Raw genomic sequence first — 17,368 nt, forward strand, 5'->3', positions numbered from 1 at the left:
AAGCGTTAGCCAGTCGGCTGCTTAGGTCAGATATCACTCATTTAGATACTGGATTAGATCTAAAGGGGTTCAAGAGTTTATTCTTTAGATCTCTAAAATGCAAACTAACTATGTGTTAGTTACCTTTTTCATGTATTACATGGATTTTTTTAATCAGTACCTGAACCTAGTTAAAAGCGCACCTTCTGACGGACTGTGGACTAACTTTTACAGTGCTGTGGAAAAGTATTTGCCTCTCTCTAGATTTCATATTTGTGTCACTTAAATGCTTCAGATCATCAAACAAATGTTAATATTAGACAAATATAACCTGAGTAAATGCATAATGCAGTTTTTAAATTTATTAAGAGAAACAACGTTATCCAGACCTACCTGACCCTGTGTGAAAGAGTAGTTGCCCGCAAAACCTAATAACTGGTTGTGCCATCCTTGGCTGCATGAACTGCAATCAGGCATTTGTGATAACTGGCAATGAGTTTTTCTCACCGCTGTGGAAGAATTTTGGCACGCTGTTCTTTGCAGAATTGTTTTAATTCAGCTACACCGAGGGGTTTCAAGCATGAACAGCCTGTTTCAGGTCATGCCAAAGCATCTCAATCGGATTTAAGTCTGGACTTTGATGCTGACCTTAACTGAGGAAAATAGGCCTGCAGTTCTTTAGATGGTGTTGTGGGTTCTTTTGTGATCTCCTGGATGAGTCATCAATGCACTGTTGAAGTAATTTTGGTATTCCCACCACTCCTGGGAAGGTTCATCACTGTTCCAGTTTTTCTCCATTTGTGGATAATGGCTTTTGCTGTAATTCTCTAGAGTCCCAAAGCTTTAGAAATGACTTAAATTTTTTAAATTAGGTTGAAATTTCTAAAACAAACGAGGACCTCCTGTAGTACTTTAGAAAAGCTGTTGTACCTCTAAATTTCCAATAAGGTGTTTTACTTTCTGAGGGCATTGCCACCGGGTGGTTATCATCTGTAGAGGATTTCTTTTCTCATATATTGAGGTTTCTCACGTGACGTCATCTGTACATATAGAACGAGACACAACCATCAGTTTGGTGCGTGGCTCCTGTAGGTTGCTGGCTGTTGCTGGGTGAAATTGGCTGCAAAGAGCGTGTTTCACCAAAAACCTCATTATGGTCACTGTGGTTGCCTGTAGTTTGCGTAGAAGATACCAGCGTGTCCACAAACACAGGCCAGCCACCACCGGGCAGCAGTACTGTAATGCACTTCAAAGCACTTTAACGGTTTTACTGCCACTTTGAGAGTTGCTGGCAAGTTTGTAGACAAATCAACCACAACAATCACAAGGTTTTTCTTCCAACTGATCAAAGAGCGTTTTTACCTAGCGACCAGATTGTTGTAGACAGGTGTTTAGTCCTGAGTGATTGGGGCCTTTTTTATTCATCGTATTTTGTCACCAAGATTGTCACAAGTCCACAATAATATAAACTTGTCCACCACTAGGGGGTCAATGTCTACAAAAGTCCTGTTGTGAAGACAGCAACACCACGTGAGAAACTGGGACTGTTGTAGAGGGCCGTTCAGTTCTAATCAATAATAATTTTCTCGCTTTATGAGCTTTTCACTCCACAACAGTGCCAGTGCGCTGCATTGTCTGCTTTGCTCTAGATGGGAGCACAATTTATGAAATTAACATACTATGAACTTGAAACTACTCATTGAGACCATGACCCCATCAGGAAAATGTTTACTAAGATCATAAATCAAGCGGGAAATTTGCCATTTTAACCAAATTACTTCTTTTTACACCAGATGAGTTATCCCACACTGGGCATTAAAAAATAATGCAGGGTTAACGCTGTAAGGGCATCTGTTACATCATTTTTTTAGTCTTTATACCAAAATGGGTGACAACCTTTGATTAGTAGTTGTGTGAATAACTGGTAGAGAAAAACACTCAGCTGTGCAGCCTCTGTGGAGCTCTGTGTGTTCTTATTGAAGGTGTTATTGTTGGGATTTGAGTCTCCATTTGAGAGTCAACTGAAAGCAGCCAGTTTTTCTGACCGGCCTGTGTGTTTTACTAATAACAGTGTGACTGTATTATTAAAGGATTTCCATAAACACTGTCATTAACACGACTGACTCAGTTTGGCTCTGTCAAAAAACAGACTCCAGCCTTTCTTTCACCTGTTTGGTCAAACTGTAAATGCTACCTTTATTCCTAAGGAGTGCCATCTTTTTTCACTAATACGTTATCTGAATAATTTATTATGAAAACTGCATTTATGAATCAACATTTGTATAAAGATGAGTGTCAGTTCATTCTCGACTAAAACTGACACACAAGAGCATCAAGAGTGTGTCAGTGTCTGACCGAGCTGTTTCACCCCCACGGTTACAGCTCATAGCTAATCATCCTGTTTAGAGGAGCATGCTGACTCCAGATAACATTTGAAGCATTATAAGGAAAAAGTCGAGATATAAATCTTAAGTGCTGTTATTGGTTGCAAGACGAGAAGAAAATGATGATGGGGATGATGGGGATGAACAAACGGTCTAAACAAGCTGCTTCAGTCCTGCTGCTCTGATTCACGGGGAGAGAAATCACTTCATCCTGATGACTCACTGATGAGTTCAACAGGCAAAAAACCCTCCAAAGTTAAATAGATGGATACACTGTGTGCTCAAAAGTATATGGACATCCTTGTTCACAACCTCTAACGGATTGGCTGCTCTTTGACAAGGATCTTTTCTTAGATCCTTAACAGTGCTGTAGGGGTCCTAAGGGTGGATTTTGGTGACTGTGGACTTTTCCTGTTTGCTGAGACCACAAAACATTTTTTCTAAACTTTGACTGAGTCCTGTGTTTCCTAAAAGCAACCATAGATTATATGAGTTATGATGGAGCCACTAGTAGTAGATAGATTTTGGACTGCAAAAATGTTTATGAAAGATTCACAGATGTTGGTCAACTCAACACATTTACCTCACTGTATTTATATAAAATTGAATCTTGTTACACTTTCTTTTATAACATTTTTGCTTGTTACGAAGGAGTTCTGCAGGTTTGAGGATTTCAGCATGTCTCAGTCTTCTGCTTCTCTTGAATATCTCAATATACAGTAAATCAAAACTGGGAAACGTAATAGGGAACCATCTGATGTGCAAATTTCCCCAAATTTCTCAACATGAAACTGAAAAAATGTCCCTAAAGGCCACAACAGAGACAACACTCCCTTTACATTTCAATGGATTTGGTACTTTCATTATGTGAACAGAACACCCAAGGACACTATTGTAAAATGAGTGTGATGTGCTTTATCTCTGTCATAAGGCAATCTCCAAAATCCCAGCTGCAAGTGTCTAAAAAAAGAGAGAGAGAGAGAGAAGCAGCGGTTGAATGTTTCATCACTGGTATATTGACACAAACATCTGAACACAGCAGAACAAAGTGAAGCGTAATTAACACAAACCAATTTATAATAAATAGACACGAAGAGGTTGAACAAATCAGATTGTACATACACACATTTCAGTATATTAATAACAACAACTTTTATACATTTGTACAAAAATAGAATCATTAGAGACATCAAAAGCCTCTCTCAAGTTCAAAAAAATAAATATCTGCTTGACACTTGCCAACAGTATATTTGAGAGTCTCTGATTTGTCAAACACAAAACACGAACTCTAAAAGAAACATCTGTGAGCAGTAAATATTTCTGTCTGTCTTTGCAGTTACATGTTTTTCTGTCTGACAGCTGCAATCTGCAAACGTGATACAGATGCTGATTGGACAGTAAAGCCAGTGCAAAACAGAGTCTGAAATAGAAAGGGTCAATTAGCCTCATGGCTGCAAATGTGATAAAATATCAACCAGCACACTGCATAAACAACAACAGGATTGTTAGGTGAGTAAACAACTGTACGACTAGATTAAAAGCCCAGTCTGTTAACTTTTCACAATATAAATCTGAGGTGCACCCACATCCAAAACTTAGAAAATCCACAACAACGTGTACAGTTATCAATCAACAAGGTACCCTCACATGTAACACAAACTGTGGGCTGTATTCTTTGTATCTTGGAACCAGTTGTGATCTTTTAAATGTCTGTCATAAATCAGCTTTTAAAATCATACAAATTCAGTCAGGCAAAGTTTGGACCTTTGGGCCCACTAATGCCCACTAATCATCCTCAAGACCCCTCCAAACCCCCTAGGGTCCTCTGGAAAGCTATTAAAGACCTCAGGAAGTTTCACAAGGACTGAATTAACCTCTTTATGGACCTCACGGACCCCATCAGAGACCAGAATTTGAATATATACTCAGGGAAACTTGGCAAAATCATCAGTGATTCTCACGTACCTGTGCAATATTCTCAAGAATATTTATACAATTTTAAGGAAATCTGCCTGTCATTAAGAGCCTTCCCTCAAAGTCTACAGTCTAGTACCTTGCAAAATCCCATTAGGGCTCTCAGGATACCTGTTCTAGGAACTTATGAAGGCCCTGGTAGAGGCAAATACCTTGGGGAACTACAACCTATATCTAAGTCCACCAGAATTCATTCTAGTACCTGTACAACCCTTATAATGATCTCACCCCTCCAGCACCTCAGAGTTCTCCCAAAGGCATTATCAGTTTTGTCAAGGCCCTCAGAAATCCCATTAATGACATTGACTTCAGGACCTCAGAGCTGTCTGACCAAGGACAATTATTATCCTCAGACTTCTACCACTACAGACTTTTACAGTGTACTTAAGAAACCTACAAGGTCATTAAGGACATCTCAAAACTTTTCAAGTTCCAGTGTTTGTAGGATTTCTAGGTAAAGCTAAGCTCACCCAAGTATCTCTGGAAGCCCAGAAGGGAGACCAATATGGACCTCGGGATCTGCACCATCTGCAGAGGTTTTCCTATCCCTCCTTAAGGACCTCATTTCTGCAGAAACCTCAATCTTTAGATAAATATACATATGAAGAGCATTATTTTTCATACCTGAATATATCTGAGTGAATTTTCCTCCCTGTATGTTTTAATTACATTTAGAAATGTCCGTTTGACCTTGAATTGAATCTGAAATGTATTCACGAATGCTTTATTCCAGCATCCTCAGATGTATCGTTCTCTTTGTCAAAAAACCTTGGAGGCCCATTACAGCCAGGTGATAAAAGAGATTAAATTCTTTCTATGACAAAAATTTAAGAGTCAACAGAACATGTTTTCAGTCTAATTTTGTGGCACAAATCTATGAATATTTTTTATTTCCATCTATTTTTCCAGCATCAATGGGCTTCTATATAACCTGCTAACAAATGCACCAAATAAACTCACTTACATGAACCATTATTTTTTTTTATAAGATAAAAAGTAAATCAGTAACAACATCAGAATAATGAATATTAGTCAACACTAATTTTCTTGTTTCACAATAGTATGAATATAAAACAGATATGAAACAATTCCTTTTCCATAATAACAGTTCATCATCTGCAGAAAAGTAAACAAAGAGTCAAATACCTTAACTTTTAAAAAAAATAATTAAATTCTTCCAACACGGGATTGGTTTGCACGCGGTCACACAAAGTTAAATGTGAAAACAAAAAGATTTAAATGATTTGGATTCCCTTTGCAAAGTTATACACATTTAAACTTAAAACAAGTGCAGATCTGACTGTGCACTTCCTTTGTTTGTAACTCAAGAAAAATCCCAGCAGATTACTCTGACAATCTTTCAAAAGTATTCATGAACACCAAAACTTGCATGTTTATGTTTGTCCCTCTGGAGCCATTCATTTGCCTCTGGAACCATTAGCCTCTTGAATTTTCAAAACTGCCACCATTTTCCAAAATTGCTATTAATTCCAGCGTAGAAAAAAGCAATCTTTATGTGTCGAGAGTATAAAAGGTGGACATAGCGTTCACGTCTGAAGAATGAATCCAATGTGGAAAGACGTTCGAAATTCATCCTTTTTAACATCTACCAGGAAGCATCTGCTCTGGATGCAAAAACATATCCAGTCTGGCAGAAGTCTGAGGAAAAAGGATGTTTGAACTTGACCTCTCTAGACCCTAACCCTAACCCTTGCTGAATATATGAGCTCAGTCGCGGGTTTATCATCACTTTGAATAAATCCAAACATAAGTTAATTGTCTAAACTGTCTAAACTGGTCTTAAAGGAGGATTATTGAATAACAATCTGTAAGTCTTTAGCCAGGGTGTGCATGTGCACATACCGGTTTATGTGTGGTTTCATAGTCAGACCCACCCCATCGTCCGTCACATCTAGTTTCAAAACATTGAAGGCGGCAGTGAAATCTAGATGTGAAATCTTCCTCTAGAGGACTGAAAACAGGACCTCACAAACCAGTAGATGGTAAAAGATGAATACATACACCTTTTATCTTTTGAATTCCACATACTTGCCTTTGGGGAAGTCAAATTTACGCCTTTAAAGCTTCTTAAGAGCTACTTTGTTTCACATTTACAAAATTTTTTACAGTTTCAAACATAAAACACAGGTTAAACTGCAATTGAACTTTCATTAGGACAATGTAGCTAACACTGAAGAGACTGCTGAATATGATCCAAAGAAAGAGAGAGTTATATGTGTCAGACCTACAGGCGTCACATAAGCTGCACGTGCTGTGCAGGTTGAGAGATTATCCTTCTATAACCTTGATATGCATACTGCAAATGGTAGGCAGGTAGGGGTCAATCCAAGAAATCTAGTTGAAACAAAAGTAACTCAACAATTTATCCCCTGTTCACAAAAATTTTTGGAAAACAAAGTTGAGCTATGATACAAACAAAACTGAGGTGTAATTTAAGAGTGTAATTTTAAAGTGGACTTATATTTGGTCAAATGTGTATCTTTTTGTTTTTTTTGCCACATTTGGTGGCCATCATGAATTTTCAAAAGGCTAATGATTACCTGTGAACATTTTGGTACTGATGAAGTACTTCTCTGGGAAAAACATAACTTTAATGTAATTTCTTTCTCAAAACACTTTGAAAAACCTCCATCAACAAATGTGACTTTGTAGGCCAGACTGGAGCTTAAAGAGTGATTAACATAATCAGACTACATACCTTTGCTTTAAAAACAGAGCTGTTGAAGTTGAAAGATATTGTTTGTAAAGAAGCCGGTCTTTAGTTGCATTAACACACTGTTATGAAATTAAAGAGATTAAACTGATAATCAGATTACAAAGCAAAAAAAAAACTAAATAATGCAGCACAGATCATGTTAAATGAAAATGATTAAAGAAAGTTTCTCCTGACCTTGAAAACAGATGTTTGTAAATTATGACAAGAAACCACAGTTACATTTCCTACTCTGTAAATAAAAGTAATCTGATTACATGAAAGAGTTTTTCATTTCATTTCGGTATTTTGATGCTATGATAAATCTTCTCAGCTCGCACTGTAAAAACAATATTTTTTAGATAATTTACTTCATCTGTAACATCTTAAATATGTTTTTAGTGTGAATAAAAAAAACAGAGGTGGAAGGTGTGATGTGTGAAAAATGTTGTGAGCGGTTCATAATAAATGTGGAAATCTGACAGTTTGTTCCACTTGTTAAACAAATGCATTGTGTGGAATCTGAACACTTTAAGTCTCAAATGTTGCCAGGTGTTCTTTAAGAAGTTGTCGTCCGTAATCCAAACCTTGTTTGCATTCTTCCATTTGCTTCCTTTCCAGTCTCCTCTGTAAAGCTCCGCCCCCTTTGGCTAGGTGACAGAGAGTTTCCGGGACTCTGAATGCCGTTAACATCCACCTATCCTTCTGGAGGCGTTGATGACACGAGCCGCTTACTCTCTGCTCGCTCCAACTGAAAGCACAAGCAAAATCTTAAAAGTAAATGGCCTCTTGGCATATTCTCGCGATGTCCCGCCTCCTCAGCAGCTGGAGTCCTCGCTGCCGGTGCCTCCTCCTCCGGCCTTGCTGGCAGCTGATGAGCTTACCGAAATCTGGCAGCCATTTGTGACGTGACTCATGACCTTCTGTTTCAGCTGAGCGACCTGTTCCCGTAGCATAGCGGCGGTGGAGGCCAGGTCCGAGTTCTGGCTCTTCAGGACTTTCACCTTCTCCTCCAGCCGTGAGATGCGCTCCAGCTTCCGCTTGCGACATTTAGATGCGGCAATCCGGTTGCGAAGTTTCTTGCGTTCTGCTTTGATTCGCTCCTGTGTCTCCAGGTCGATTGGCGAGAGCGACGGTGGCGAGGTGGGGTCCCCTGCAGGATGAGGGACCTCAGGGACAGTCTGCGGGGCATCCAGGCCTCGAGGGTGTGGCTGAGGTGCTCCACCTCCACCGTGGCCTGAGCCTCCACCATATGCCATCTGCCCTCCAGAGTATGGCATCTGGCCCGGGTTGTAGCTGCTCAGGTTGGTGTAGATGGGCATATCTCCACCTGACATCAGATTCCTCTGGTAGGACGCCTGCAGGGAGACACTAGAGGATGAAGGCGGAGACATGGGCCCACCTCCAACCAGCTGGTTCTGCTTGTGAAGGTCTGCCAGCGCCTTGACAAAGCCATCAGCAAATCCTTCTTGCTCGTTGGTGGCCTGGTTGCGGTACATGAAGGGATTGGTGGAGTTTGGCACCGGGCTGGTGGTGACCAGCCCCTGGTTGGACTGAATGATCAGGTGCTCCAGATCTGGGGACGCCAGCTTTAGCAGGTTCATGTCTGCTGAGGATGCTGCAGAGGACGCTGCTGATGTCATCAAGGAGCTGTTGCTAGCCAGCCCCAGGATGTTGGGGTTCCCACCCCTCCCTCCTGCTCCACCACCACTGGGGAAGTGGTGACTTCCTGCCATTGACATGGCTTTCTTACTCATCAGCATCTTGTTTCCCGAGTAGCGCTCGTATTCGGCGATCTGGCTGAAGCCGGGCACAGCGGGGGAGTCATCGTGGTAGAAAGGAGTCTCCATCTTGGCCGTCATTGACAGAGAGGCGTCTCAGAAGAAATCTTCATAATCAGATTAACCTGAATATGAGAGCTGATTGAAACGTTCCACTGACGTCTGCGTCTGGAGGATGAAGGCAAGACGAAGAGAAGAAAAAGAGTTCCTGCAGGAGGAAGAAACATGTCTGTGAGAGGAAGAGGAGGACCAAAACAACAGGACAATCACTACCCCTCACCTCTCATTCTCCTGCTCTGTTTGTGGGTTCATTTCACCCTGAGCTAAGGCTGAAGGAACACAGCCACCTCTAATTTGACAATCATGCTCACCATCTTTTCTATTTCAGAAATGTATTTTCATGACATCAAATATGTGTCTGCATTCACGTCTTCATACTGTTTGTATCCTTGTTTGTTCCTGATTTTACAGACAACATGCCTCACTGCATTATGACTCAGTGATGTTCATCAGAAACAAAAACGTTTTAATAGCACTTGCATATCCAGCTCCAAACTTAACTACACCTTGTTCTGAAAATATGCTCAGTTGTATGGCCTCTAAACTTGACAGATTATTGCTTGTAAATATTTCGTTTACAAAAAAATTGGATTAAAGCTTCTTTTCAGTTGTCTGTGCTATCAAAAAACCAAGAGGTTTAATTTACAAGCAAATTAAAGGCACACGGGTTTTCTAATTGTATGAATAATGAGAAATATGTTCTTCTTATTTTAGTCCTGCTGATTATTTCCAAATACACCCTCCTGCACTGTAGCCAGTCGTCCTTGTTCTACTCTGCAGTCTCTGTGAGCTCAGCACATGAACCAGCTCTCCACCTGTTGCAGGTTCTGGTTAGGGTGATGCTTGAAGTCCCAGCAGAGCAGAACAAAGAAGCCATTGCCAGCTGCAGTCCAGGAGGGTGGAGTTGGAGTCCATCTAAACATGGGATGAGAAACTGAAAGAAATGAAAAACTGTCATATCAGCAACCCAACCAGTGTTTCCCACTAATGTGAGTTCTTCATAGTAACATCTCTAACTGATCAGCTAACCCTATAGCAATAATATGAGCTGCTAAAATTCTCTAAAAACCAAGAAAAAGTTCTCCTTTACAAGAGGCTACACTGGTGGATTCTTTATGAAAAGAAAGGAGCCCCACAATTCACAACACACAGTGTTCTACACTTTATACTTACAAGCTGCTGATATGTTTCTGACCTCCAACGACAGGCTGTTACACTTAGACCTAAATTCAATATGCTGCTGTAATAAAATCTGTTTCCTTGCAAGTTGTCGCTTTCTGAGAACAGCAAATATTTGTGAGTCTTAATAAAGGCAGTTGGTGCAGTGGGTCATCTCTCCTGGGAGACGGGGGAATATGAGTGGACAGGATGAGCAACTAATGTAACTATGACAAACATTTCCACTTTTAAAAGGCAACAAACGTCTACACTTGGAGGATGATCCTAAAGCAAATCCACCATGATCCTTGCATGGGTCTTCAGTAAGGCTGTTACGGTGTAAAAACTAGAGCTGGCTAAGTAAACGATACAGGATCCTGTCAAAAAACAGTTATTACAGAGTGTCTTACACATCCCTGATTATGTCGAGATTTCCCTCCAAAGGTGAGATTTACAGCTTGTTTAAACTTGTTCACTGGGCTGCTCCACTAGTGAAACCTTTATATGACGAGCACTGATGGTCTGATAGAAAGGAGCAGATGTACTCCTGAGAAGAAAGCTCAACGTTAACATGACCGTTGCTCACTGCAGGAATCCATCATGCTGTAAACATTACAGAGGAGTCTGTTTCAGGTATTTATTGAAGTCTCATTAAATGGACAAGCTGTCGCCTCGTTCTCTTTCAGCAGATTTGCAGACGTGGGTGAAAAAAATGACCGTACATGCGCTCAAGTTTGAAAATCCTGGGATTTCTTGGGCAATTTTTTCCAAACTATAATGTCTGATTGTGTGAAGTGATTTTAGTGAAACTTCACTTTTGAATTGATTGAATACTTTTGTAGTATGCAGTATTTTTTGTAGATGCTTTGTGTGAGCTATTCTACTTGCTGTTATAGGTTTTGTTTGACATTTTGGCTGCTGCTACAGTATTTTATCAACTTTTGGGAAAAATAAAGCATGTCTCATATCCTATGAGTTACTGACTCAGAGAGTCAATTCAGGTCAGTTCAAACTTTACCAGCATGTGTATGGTCGTGTATTTTTAAAGTTTCTATCTCTGCAGCAAGAGGAGCTGAAGCGACTACACGACAGTGAGCTAATTTACTCAGAATCTGACCGGTCTGAATGCCTGCAACAAGATCAGCTGCACTCACTCCTTGAATCGTCTTTGGATGATACACCCAGTCATACCAAAGCTTGGAAAATAACCATTTGTGTTCTAGGATATAAATGTCATAGATTTGAAGAAAACATTGCAAAACCATTTTTTCCCAAACCACAACATTTTCTAAACCTAACTCATTAGCTTTGATAACAAGTGACTTCTTATCAGTAATTAATGATACATTAACGATCACCTAAACTGAGTGTAAAAATCAGTCATGGAATGACCCGACTTGTGGTCTCTGGTGTGAGCAGTGAAATGATTCATTCGACTGAAATTAGGGCTGTTCCTGACATTTAATTTGTGTTTTGTATCAGGAGGGAAACTAACACTAGGAAAACAATGAAAACTGGGCACATTCCAACAGAATGCGGTTAAACATCGGTCGTACAAATACTGCGTGGGAATTTACGAACCATTTGAAATCATTATTCACCTCCCCCAATAATTACTGTTTTAAATGTCACTGAAGAGTGGGAAACTTTGTCTAATGTGTTACGCTGCTCACACGCAATGCTAAATTAATTTGCCGAGCGTTGCTAATGTCAGTATGGCTAGCACATGTGGCTCTCCGTCCTTGCATGCTTCCACGTGCCTTGTGGTTAATGTGGTTTTCATTTTGCTTCAGTTCTTATGTCAGCTTACTCTGACACCACTGATGTCCTGCAAACCCGATCTGGTTGGTGCGGATGCCAAACTTCGCACATTTACATCCTCTTGTCAGAAAAAGGAGGGCCCTCCGTCTGTCAGCGAAGGTCGGCTTTTATCAAAATAATTCACTTAACCAGCTGGCATTTCTGGCACTGACCAGCAAGAGCAGCAAATTTAAAAGTCAAATTTGTCAAATATGTATGTGGACACGATGAAACTGGACAGATAAGATTTAATTTCATTAGATTAGAGTTTGAGGCTATTTCATGAACTGTGTTTAGGGTTGCCAGGTTGGGTTGACAGATGGGTTAGATATATAGATTTCTTGGAGATGGTTTTGAAATAGGAGAGAAAGCTGGGGAATATGAGAGTGCTGGTGGGCATGGATAAACCCTCCAGAGATAATATCAAAGCACGTGTAAGCAGAGGACCATGGATTTATTTATTTATTTTGTTGACAGCAGTTTGAGAGCGTTTTTAGAATATTTTATATTAAATATTAGAGATAAGTGTTGCACCTGTCTGAATGGATTGAAGTCTTTGTATTTTAATGCTTCATTTCTTCTCTCTGTTTATCTGGCTTTACTGTGTGGGTAAAACAACAGTGTGTATTCTATATATAACAAGTGTTGTTGGAGCTTTACCCCTTTCAGTTCTTAACCTCTTCTCCGAGTCCAGAAAGACAGAAACCTCTAGTCTGTTTCCACAAAAGGGCAACACATGGGTCTGAAAATATTTTTTGCTGAAAAGGAAACACAGTGGTCGAGTTTGAGTTACATGGAGAGACAAATAACCAACACAGTGACAAGCGTCACTGTAATTCCTGAATCCTTTTCATGAATAAAAAAAAAGAAATTACAAAAACATCCCCTCTATCCTTTAACCTCAACAGTTCAGATGCAGTGTGTGTCATGTGGTGACGAAACTGACCACGAGGCGAGACGCTTGAGGAACTGATTCAGCTCAGGTCCACCGTCACCTCGACTCTTTGCTTCCTTATAATTTAATCAGAGCAGCATATTGAGAAATAAGAGAAAAAACCCTCAGAGTAAGAAACAGCAGTCAAGGTCATGCGTGAGGAAGATCTCCCCACAGGAGAGGAGTGAAAACGTCAGATAGAAGTTAGTGTGATAATCACGGGCTGCACACAGGTGATTATCTGAGCTCAGGTGACTAACAGCAGCCCAGCACGATGAGTCTGAAGCTTACAAAGACAAACAGGCTAATGTGACATTGATGCAACTCTTAAAGTTAAAACAAGGGACAACAGGCGTCACTTGATGCTTAAGCTAATGCAAAAACAGCTTAAACATCATGGCTCTGAACATACTGGAACTTCTAAGACTTTGAATTTTTATATTCTATTCTATCAGCTTTTAAAGTATGTCTGGTCTGAGATGTTGAACCAGTAAGAGCGATCTGGTAGGCTCACATGGATGCATATTGTTATGATTATTTAGTGTCTGTAGCATCATTGTCTCCAGACTTTTCAGTCTGGAGGCAACACCTAAAACAAAGTTTTAAAATAAGTGGTAACTGTTTTATTTAACCCAGCCTATAATCTATTTCTCAATCTTGCTGAATAATGATCATATAAAACAAATTTTACGTTCATTATTAATACTGGTAGAAAACATGTGAAGATTATGTGTATGATTTGAACTTGGGTTTGCTCATTTCAGTTTAGTTTTTACTGTAAAAGTTTACTTTTTAAAATTTATTTTATTTATTTTAATTTATTTAATCAGTCTCAGTTTTAGTCTTTTTAATTCTTAATTTGTCTTAAATTATTTATTTTATGCAGGGTTTCTCTCAAGGTTTTAGCAAAGTCAGAATAGACATTACAGCCTGATCTCACGGCAACAAAACATGAAATGGTGACAAAAAAGCAACCTGTTTATTTGTGTTCATGGACACAAACGGTCACGTGTTTTCATGTCAGTCAGTCCACGTGATGAGAACTGGTGTTCAGGGAAAAACAAAGCAAACAGAAAGACGAGAAAATTCATGACCAGAAACAAATCAGTAGATTCGAGACTTTGATTATTTCACAAGCTGTTGGGTAATTACAGTAAAACAGCTTTGTGATGGCAGTTGAGAGTCAAATCTTAAAAAAAAAATGCTTGAAAGCATCATCGGGCAGCTTGTGAATCCACATTTTACCAAATTCACAAAAGCGAGAACTACAGATATGTTTTATTTTATTTCAGTTATCCAAAATCATCTCAGCAAAAATATTTTTCCAAATCTCCTTTTTATCTTTATTTCCATCAACAAGAGTGAAATTAGTTAGTTTTTAGATCAGTTTTAGCTTCCTTTACCTTCAACCTGCATAGGTGGAGTTTTTGTCCTTTATTAAAAAGGAACTTCCAAATGACCACAACAGTAGCCTGAAGGTGCTTTATATCATAAGGTAAAGACTACGTTAACTCACAGAATTAAAATGAAAATTAGAATAAAAATTTAAAAAAATTATTAAAAAGTAAAAAGCAAGCAGTTGGCGACAGTGGGAAAGATAAACTAATTTTTAACAGGAAGAAACCTCTGGGAGACCCAGGCTCAGGGAGGAACAGCCAACTGCTGTGATTGGTTGTGGATGAGGGGAAGACATATGAGACCAGACAGATGAAAAACCATATTCAGGAACACAAAAAACCACAGAGGAGCCAGAAAACTACAGATTATAAGATGTGACAGTTTTCACAAACTCGTTTTGGTTTTCATTGCACAGCACGTAGTTTGAAACGATGACAGCCTAGTCCTGTCACATGTCATGTAACATTTGAGTGCTACGCCCACAAATACTTTTCCCTTTTTTAAACATTTTCAATCCACACAAAAACACTAAAACATTGTCAAGAGCTCACCAAAGCAACACATGCCATTGTAACCCTACCCAGATAGAAATGTTAGCTAGTCATAAGCCTTTTGTTTTTCAAAAGCTCTATTTTCAGTTCCTTTAAATCCTGTTTACATTTGGACAAAAGGAAAAAATACACAAGAAAGGTTATACAAAATGCCCATATATGTGTGGACAGGGCTTGAGAGGTCATGCTAGATTAGTCTGAAACTGTCTAAACATGAAGAGGTGGCACGAGAGTGCGACGGCCATCTTCTACATTTATGCCCCAAACTGTTAAGATTGCACTGCCCTTCACATCTAGCTCTGGGCTTCAAAGAGAGTCTGGCAACCATTCACAGCATAAATGGGTGGGGATGGATCTGACTGATAACATTATAAATCCCACCCTGAGAAAATATGTTCACAGCTCGTATGCCATGTGAACTTATTTTGTTTCACTTTTGAGCAAGTGGGCATCGTTTTTCGAGTTTTGCATCTCCAGCTCCAGTATGAACCCACCACTTATTCCACTGTACGAGCTGGGAAAGCACTGGAATACATCAGCATTTCCATGCTTCCTCCCACCTACAGACATTTAACTCCTTCTTCCAGCCCTCGCCTCAATGCTCCTAAACAAAGCAAGGCGCCTTGCCCACTGTCATTGTTAGTTAGTGAGCAGCGTTTAGAAATCTGGACATCCCACTTTCTTTTACAGACAAAGCAGATGTTTCTAGAGCAACGTCACCCACTTCCAAGGTGCATAAAGAAGAGCATTATTCTAAAAAGGTATAGAAATCAGCCAACCTTACACATTCATGTGCATATCCACCAGTAATCCTCGATGTGATTAGTTGTTTTCTGTACATGTCCTATTTAAAATGTTGGCTGTAATCTGTTTTATAGCTGACTGATGAGGTCAGAAATGTGTTGGTCAAACGGTAAAGTTCTTACTACTGCAAGTTAACTTCCTCCACAGAACTCCAGCTAACATTCGAATGTTTCTCAAAACTGGCAGGGAAGCTTTCAACAACACAACACAAACACAACTCTGACTGTCTTTAGTCCAAAAACAACACAACACTTGAGCTGGAAGTGAACGTCAGCTCGAAAACATTAGTTGCGCCACTTTAGCTGCAGAAACCAGCAGAAACAGTAGACCTGCTTAATGTCACAATTTAATGAACCACACTGCGAATAAGTAAGTCCAGCTTTAACAATGTGTCTTATTACATGTGATTAACCAACACAGTGGCACAAAGAGGTACAAGACCCAATATGTTTTCACTTTACAGACATTTCCATGCATGTGTAGTCATGCTGTTAAGACAAGATACAGGTCATTATTCCCAAAGGTCAGAAGATCCCTGTGTTACAGCAGCCGAAACATTAAACACAGCCTGCAGCAAGTAGAGTAGTTAAAAAACAAAACAAAACAAAACAAAACAAAAACACTATGACAAAACAAAATAGCTCCATGAGGTAAAAACAAACAAACAGAGGAGCTGTAAAACAGCAAAAAAAAGAAAAGAAAAAAAAGGAGCTCAAAAGATAAAAAATAAAAAACTTTGCAAATTAAAAAAAAAAAAGTATAAGAGTATAATAAAATAAAATGGGTCTATACCGTAAATTTGCTCAAAAAAGGGTGTCTGGACCCCGGACCTCTCTTTGCATCTCAGAAACTCCCAATCACACCCAACACAGCAGTTTATTATTATAATAATAATAATAATAATAATAATAATAATAATAATAATAATAATAATAATAATAATAATAATAATAATAATGTTATTTGTGGCCAATGAAAATCACTGCCCTCTGCTGGACACACGACTTCCTAAACGACCTCCAGTGCAGTGTTCTTCCTTATTTATCATCCAACATGTTCACATTTTCCACAAACTCTCCCAAATCCGATGGTAACGTAACTACTCAAACTTCATAACTACTTAACTATTTTAATTTTCTACCGCTTGTCACAGCTGCCTCCCCGCTTCTAATCCCAGCACTGTGCGGCGTGTTAGTCAAAAAGCTGATTTTTTTTAAACATAGAATAAAGAAATATGAAGTGCGCAACAGTTCATTAAACCAGCTGCAGCATTCAAACCCTGCTTACATGTTACAGTAGATGTGACAGTGATGAATATAAATCCCAGTAAGCAGTGAAACAGTCGTCATATCACACCGAAGCTCGTTAATAGGAAGGTCAAACACCTTCATCCTCCTCAATGCTGTGTAAGCTATAATTTATAATAACAGGTAGTTTTCAGTACCGACACTCTGATCAGTCCTCTCCTCTCAGGACTTCATCAGGTGAAGTTCCGTCAACTTCAGACCGGGTGAAACCAGCGCGAGGCATCATTAACACTACCATCATCATCCTCCCCCTCCTCATCACCGTCCTAACCGACCGCGGCTCGGTGTCTCATCTAAAAAAGTCCAGCATGACGAGGCTGGGAGGCGATGAGAGCGGGAATAATGTCTGATAAAGGCTGATACTCACAGAGAGACAGGGAGAGCTGCTGAACCATCCGAGAGCAGAGAGACTGACTTAGAGAGAGAGCGAGGAAGAGCGGCTGAAGTCTCTCTCCATCACAAAGTGACTCACTCTGACGCTTTCTGCTCCTTATCTCTCCAACGCGCCTCTAATGAGCGCCTTTA

General features: G+C 39.6%; 1 protein-coding gene across 2 annotated transcripts; it reads right to left on the minus strand.

The window, feature by feature from the left end:
• Window positions 1-3,356: 3,356 nt before the first annotated feature.
• Window positions 3,357-17,368, minus strand: june (JunE proto-oncogene, AP-1 transcription factor subunit). 2 transcript variants are annotated; one of them, XM_026174557.2, is made up of 2 exons: window positions 17,211-17,368; window positions 3,357-9,039 (listed from the first exon to the last, which is right to left on the minus strand). In XM_026174557.2, the coding sequence occupies exon 2, from the start codon at window positions 8,910-8,912 to the stop codon at window positions 7,869-7,871; it is 1,044 nt and encodes a 347-aa protein (XP_026030342.1). In that variant the 5' UTR covers window positions 8,913-9,039; window positions 17,211-17,368; the 3' UTR covers window positions 3,357-7,868. The 2 variants fall into 2 exon arrangements, with proteins under 2 accessions (XP_026030342.1, XP_026030344.1); XM_026174559.2 differs by lacking the exon at window positions 17,211-17,368 and adding an exon at window positions 16,981-17,148.

The sequence above is a fragment of the Astatotilapia calliptera genome, chromosome 7, assembly GCF_964374335.1.
Source record: "Astatotilapia calliptera chromosome 7, fAstCal68.1, whole genome shotgun sequence".
Classification (NCBI taxonomy): domain Eukaryota; kingdom Metazoa; phylum Chordata; class Actinopteri; order Cichliformes; family Cichlidae; genus Astatotilapia; species Astatotilapia calliptera.